At 50.7% G+C, this 5,764-nt stretch overlaps 1 protein-coding gene across 1 annotated transcript; it reads left to right on the top strand.

Annotated features, from left to right (window-relative positions):
* Positions 1-931: 931 nt before the first annotated feature.
* Positions 932-5,316, top strand: Rps7 (ribosomal protein S7). The gene is made up of 7 exons (XM_005360647.3): positions 932-1,000; positions 1,197-1,279; positions 1,370-1,441; positions 2,412-2,555; positions 2,861-2,925; positions 4,648-4,798; positions 5,206-5,316. Exons 2-7 carry the CDS (start codon positions 1,205-1,207, stop codon positions 5,281-5,283), a joined length of 585 nt encoding a protein of 194 aa, XP_005360704.1. The 5' UTR covers positions 932-1,000; positions 1,197-1,204; the 3' UTR covers positions 5,284-5,316.
* Positions 5,317-5,764: the final 448 nt, after the last annotated feature.

Genomic DNA, 5,764 nt, shown 5'->3' with positions numbered 1-5,764 from the left:
ATCCGCCTGCCTCTGCCTCCCGAGTGCTGGGATTAAAGGCATGTGCCACCATCGCCCGGCTGCAGCTGTTTTCTGAGACTAGATTTCTGCACAGCGCTGACTTCACCTCACACCGCTCCTCTGCCTGTGTCCTGATGCACCACCGCACCCAGCATTCTCCATAAATGTCAAACTCAACAGGGCAGTTTCATATTTTTCAGGCTAGGGGTTCCTGCACATGTTCTAGAATCTTCTGCTGCACCGAATAGATGCTAAAAATAGGAATTTATAAACTGGTGATGGTGGCTCACGCCTTTAATCTCGAAAAGCTGTTTCAAGAAACCAAAAAAATTAAAATAGATGGGAATTTAAGACTAATATTCAAAGACATTCTTATTGATTTGCTTCCCTGTAAGAACTGGAATACTGTCTCATTCCTTTTCTTTTCTCTCTTTTTTGTTTTGTTTTTTTCAAGACAGGGTTTCTCTTTGTAGCCCTGGCTCTCCTGGAACTCACTCTCTAGGCCATGCTGGCCTTGAATTTAGGGAATTGCCAGCCTCTGCCTCCCGAATGTGGGATTAAAGGCGTGCACCACCGTGCCTGGCTAGCCAGATTCCTTTTCATCGGGTCAGCGGAGAAAGGAGGGCGAGCAAGGGACTAATTAGACATTTTAAACGTCCCATCTTCGTGGCGAATGACGCTGAGCTCTTCCGGGCTGGCTCTGTCTCCGAGGACCGTCCATCCGCCACCACCCCGTCCAGGAACACACGAAAGACTACAACTATGGAAGCCGAGACCGTCACAAACGGAACCAAAGGCCGACTCCTCCAGGGAACGAATGATCTCAAAACAAGGGTCCTCCGGAAACACTTCCGGGCACAGGCTAGGTCATCTACTCCTTCAAGGGGAGCTTCCGGTTCCCGCCCACCCATTTCCGCCGTCCCGCCTCTTTTCGGCCTCCACCCGGATATGAGCAGTTCTCGCGAGAGCTGGGCCTCTTTCCAAGCCGGCACTCCGTAAGGTAGGTTCGCGGCCGGCGATGGCGCCGTGGTTTTTCCGCGGAGGTCGGGGAGGGGGACCCTCGGGGTACCTGCGGGACTGCGGTCCGTGCGTCCCGGGCGGGGATGCAGCGGATGACGCGGTGTGCGCCGGTCGATGGCCCGGGCCGGGTGCCCCGCGAGCCGGGTGACCCACGGCGCCTTGCTCCCTCCCCACAGGGCGAGCCATGTTCAGCTCGAGCGCCAAGATCGTCAAGCCCAATGGCGAGAAGCCGGACGAGTTCGAGTCCGGCATCTCTCAGGTGAGTGTGTCTCCCCGCCTCCGGGTGTCCTCCCCGACCCCCCGATCCCCTCTCCGGCGCGGCACCCACGGTTTCCGTGTCCGCCCGCAGGCGCTGCTCGAGCTGGAGATGAACTCGGATCTCAAGGCGCAGCTGCGGGAGCTCAACATTACTGCGGCCAAGGTGAGTGGGGACCCCGGGTCGCGCACGCCGTGCATCCAGCCACATGGGATGCTACGATTTCATGCCTGGTCACTGACTCGAGACGTGAACTTCCTGCAAGTGTTTCGACCCAGCGTGACTCCACACAGGACAGTGGCGGCTGGTGGGGTTTCTCTTGAGTTTTTGGTATGGCAGGGTTCTGTTTAAGATCTCTTCTTTAAGCGTGAGTGGTTGGTTGTGTTCCTTATGCACCACCACGTGTGTCCCCGGAACTGGATGGTTGTGAGTGCTGGGAATTGAACCTGATCCATTGGAAGCCCACAAAGTGCCGTCCTTACCCCGCTGAGTCCACCTTAGCCCCGGGATGAGTGTCTTGTGAAGCTTTTATTGTCAAGATCATACTGTCTATGGGAGGTTTAGAGTATCGTGAAGAGGCTTAACACCGGGGACACTCAGGCAACAGTAAAATTTTAAAGTTTACCCTTGCGGATGGTTCCATCATGTTGGGGGATCCAGAGGTTGGCCGTAGCCAGTTTTGGATGGTATGCTCCTGACTGGTGAGACAAGTCTCTTTTAACCTAGGCTGGGCCTGATGAACTTGGTCTTCCTCTACCTCTCCATGGCTGGGGCAGTGGACATGTATCCCTGCTTGCCGTTTTGTGTCTCTTGTAGGGTAAACCGCATTAATTAATGCTGGGGTGACATTTTTGTGAGCTCTTCATTTTACCCTGGAGACCTAACCTCTGGACCCTAACCCCACTCTCAGTACCTCAAAGTGAGGGTTTGGCTTTAGCTCATGAACTTCAGGACCCTAGGCAATATCTAAACCGTAGGAGAGTGTTGTTTGGAAGCTGTTAGTGAAGCATTAGAACGGGACATTAGACCCCTCTTGTGAGGCAGGGGCAGGTATCTCTGTCAAAGGCCAGCCAGGTCTGCACAGTCTGCCTCACTGTATTCGCATTTAAAACGCCATGGACTCTTTCCCTCTTAGGAAATTGAAGTTGGTGGTGGCCGGAAAGCCATCATAATTTTTGTACCAGTTCCTCAGCTGAAATCCTTCCAAAAAATCCAAGTCCGGCTGGTTCGTGAATTGGAGAAAAAGTTCAGCGGGAAACACGTAGTCTTCATTGCTCAGGTATCTGCTCGCTGTATTGCAAACCTCTTGGGTTCAGGGGTCGGGGCGAGTCTGTGACAACCCTGTTGGTGGAAAGCTTGGCATTGTTGGGGTTAGAATATTGAAGTGCATTCCTCTGGTAAGACACAGTGCTTGAAATTTAGGGCTGGCTTTGGTGCGGAGTGGGGGTGCAGTATAGAGCTGGTTAGAGGACGGTTGAAGCAGGGTAGTGCAGGGTCATGGCTGTTTGAGTGTGGAAAGCAGTTGGACATTTCTTAGCCTGACATCAACTCACACACTGTTTTTGTTTGTTTTCATCATAAAAGAGGAGGATTCTGCCCAAGCCAACTCGGAAAAGCCGTACGAAAAATAAGCAGAAGCGCCCCAGAAGGTGAGTGTGTTATCTGCTGCACGCTTCACTTGGTGGCTGCTGACGGGTGCGGGGCACGTTCTTGGTGTGCAGTCCTCCTTGGGTGGCATTCTCTGCTTATATGTGGTCTGATGTAATAAATAGTGTTGTAGGTCAGTAGTACCACCCAGGTGAGGCTTGAAGTCTGTTGGGTGTAACTGAGGTGCTGTGTTAGAGACAGCATGGCTTACCTGGTGCTAGCTGACTAGCTGTGTCATCTGCTATAGGCAGATGCTAGTAGTGACTTCACATTGCTTTTTAGAGTTAGGCCTCCTGGTGGTGTTGGTGTTGCCGTAACTGTCACATTGTATAATAGGTCCCTGCAAAGCCTCAGGGACCAGATTGAGGTTAATAACTGCTATAGGCAATCTACTTCAGACAGAATTTGTATTGTGTGTTGTGTCAGTGATTTTGAAGTCCAGGTTTGCCATTACCTTTCTGTTAGACAAGTCTGTCCTTCCACTCACCCTGCCACCACTGCTCAAGTGCTGGGATTACAGTTGCACACCATTGTGCCCTGTGGGTGTTGTTTGTATTGCAATATTGTGTGGTTAATAATGCTAGGAATTTGTCTTAATTCAACCTTGTTCTGAAAGCCACTGGGAAATTGGTGGAAATTTGATGTGTGGGTAAATGCTGTCTGTAGGAAAGAAGAGGGGTGATAGTCACCGATGAGGCCAGTTTTTCATGAATAACTGGAATGGCAGGATTTTTGCCATAATTTTTAGTGAGGTTTGCGACTATGGTCCTTGGAGCCTGGTCATGGTTGTAGGTTGAGTAGCTCATGCACAGCAGAGCTGAGATTGTTGGTCATGGCTGCCATGTTCCCAGTGACCTTAGCAGCTTCTGGTCCCGACACTGAGGTCCTTGGCAGGGAGCGGTAGTCCTGTAATACTTCTGTCTCCAGACCTGGTCCAGTGTGATAATGTGCTTTAAAAAAGGAGGAGGCAGCAGCCATCTGATTGCTGGATGGTCCTGCTGGTGAGCACAGACAGGGTGGAGTCTGAATAGCATGCACTTCCTGTACACACTTGCTGTGTGTTCTTAAGACCGACAGCCATAGCACCCGTTCCAGAGTTTGGAATTACAGATGGCTCCTGGCTAGGGTGGGGTGGCTTTATAATAGTGTGTACTCAGGAGGAAGTCTGGTTGGGATTCTGGATTTAGTGCATTTCCGGGCTGATGGTGTGTTGTGATGAGCACTGGTGCCTGCAGCTCTCAGGTGTCCTATGATCACCATGTAAGTGACACTTGACACCCACAGTGATCTCTTGGTAAGCTGGGGTGCTTGCAGGGTTGGTCCGGTGTGTTAAATGTCTGGCTAGGCTGTTTGCCTGTGCTTGGAAGTCAGGGAACCATCATGCAGCTTGCCAGGCCTTGGGGTTGGGACACTCTGAGAGTGTAGGTTGCCAGGTATTATACAGCTTTGGACATAAATCCTGACTTGCTTGTCATTCAAAAGTTTTAGTCTCTGGGGTGCTGGTTGCATAAATAGCCTCAGTAGGAGCCAAATGTGTTGTTTGAGACAAGGACTCCTGGTTGTCCCTGACTGAACTCATGGGAAATCCTGCCTCGGTTTCTCAAGTGTTTGTGTCACAGGTATCACGGCTCGTGTTAACTTGCTTTTGGGAATCTGGCCTCGCTGTTTTCCTTGTATTCCAAGGGCGCCTTCTGCAGTGTTGCTCACCGTTGTCATTCTTTCAGCCGCACACTCACCGCAGTGCACGACGCCATCCTTGAGGACTTGGTCTTCCCAAGTGAGATTGTGGGCAAGAGGATCCGAGTGAAACTGGATGGCAGCAGGCTCATAAAGGTTCATTTAGACAAAGCACAGCAGAACAACGTGGAGCACAAGGTAAGGGAACAGCTCAGTCCCTAGCCCATGGTCAGGTCTTCCCCATCACTCTTCCATCTGTCTGATTCTGTGTTGGGGATGCTTTAAGAAACTGGAGTGCACTGGACCCTTTTAACTAACTAGGAGATATGGAAGCAAGTATGACAACCTGGGTGGATGGTGGTATATTAGAATGACTGGGGCAGTGGGCGCTGTGCTGATACCTGCTGCCATGGGTAGCTTGGTTTGAATGGTTTTGCCTCAGTGTTGGAGTTAGGCCTGTGCCAAGGCCAAGAGTTGCAGGGGTCGTGTCCTGCACAGCCCTTACTTAGTTGCTGAAGAGGAAACCGTACAGGATGCATTAGATTTCGGTGCTGTTACACATTTAGAAGTCATGAATTGGTGATGAATTCTGTCTTCTTTTTCAGGTGGAAACTTTTTCTGGTGTGTATAAGAAGCTCACGGGCAAGGATGTTAATTTTGAATTCCCAGAGTTTCAGTTGTAAAGAAAATGACTGAATAAAGTGTCATTCGTAGTGTTTGGTGGTTTCTTTTTCAAAGTCTCGGGCCATGGATATACAACAGCAGTAGCTTCCTGAGCAAGCTGAAGGTTTGAAGTATGTGTCTTCACATACAGTGAGCAGGTTCTCGCTATAGCACGTCTCCTGGTTTTCCTCTCGTGTAACTCCACATCAGGTTGAGTGGAAACGGAAGTATCCACAAAAATCAAAGCCTTGAGTGCCAAGGAGGCTCCTAATGTGAATCAGGCGGAAGCTGCAGGTGGAGTAGGCATCCATTGCTAACCTTTAAGCTGGTTAGATAAACGCATGGGAGGCTGCCCGTGTGCTGTGTTGGGTCCCTGGCACCACTTATGTGGAGTAGCTCCTGCTAACTCGAGGCCTGCTAAAAGCTGGCAGGCACAGTGTAGAGGAAGGGGATGCAGGTGTCGACCTTCACTGTGGTTCACAGTAAATGTGTATGAGTAAC

Source organism: Microtus ochrogaster, linkage group LG3 (genome assembly GCF_000317375.1).
Source record: "Microtus ochrogaster isolate Prairie Vole_2 linkage group LG3, MicOch1.0, whole genome shotgun sequence".
Classification (NCBI taxonomy): domain Eukaryota; kingdom Metazoa; phylum Chordata; class Mammalia; order Rodentia; family Cricetidae; genus Microtus; species Microtus ochrogaster.
The sequence above is the reverse complement of the archived record's forward strand: the minus strand, read 5'-3'. Positions and strand labels throughout refer to the sequence as shown.

What these genes read in the sequence shown, in the direction of transcription:
- Rps7 (XM_005360647.3), top strand. Translation starts at nt 1,205, where the DNA reads ATGTTCAGCTCGAGCGCCAAGATCGTCAAGCCCAATGGCGAGAAGCCG. An exon ending in TCAACATTACTGCGGCCAAG is followed by an intron (nt 1,442 to 2,411) that starts GTGAGTGGGGAC and finishes TTTCCCTCTTAG; the next exon opens with GAAATTGAAGTTGGTGGTGG. An exon ending in AAGCAGAAGCGCCCCAGAAG is followed by an intron (nt 2,926 to 4,647) that starts GTGAGTGTGTTA and finishes TCATTCTTTCAG; the next exon opens with CCGCACACTCACCGCAGTGC.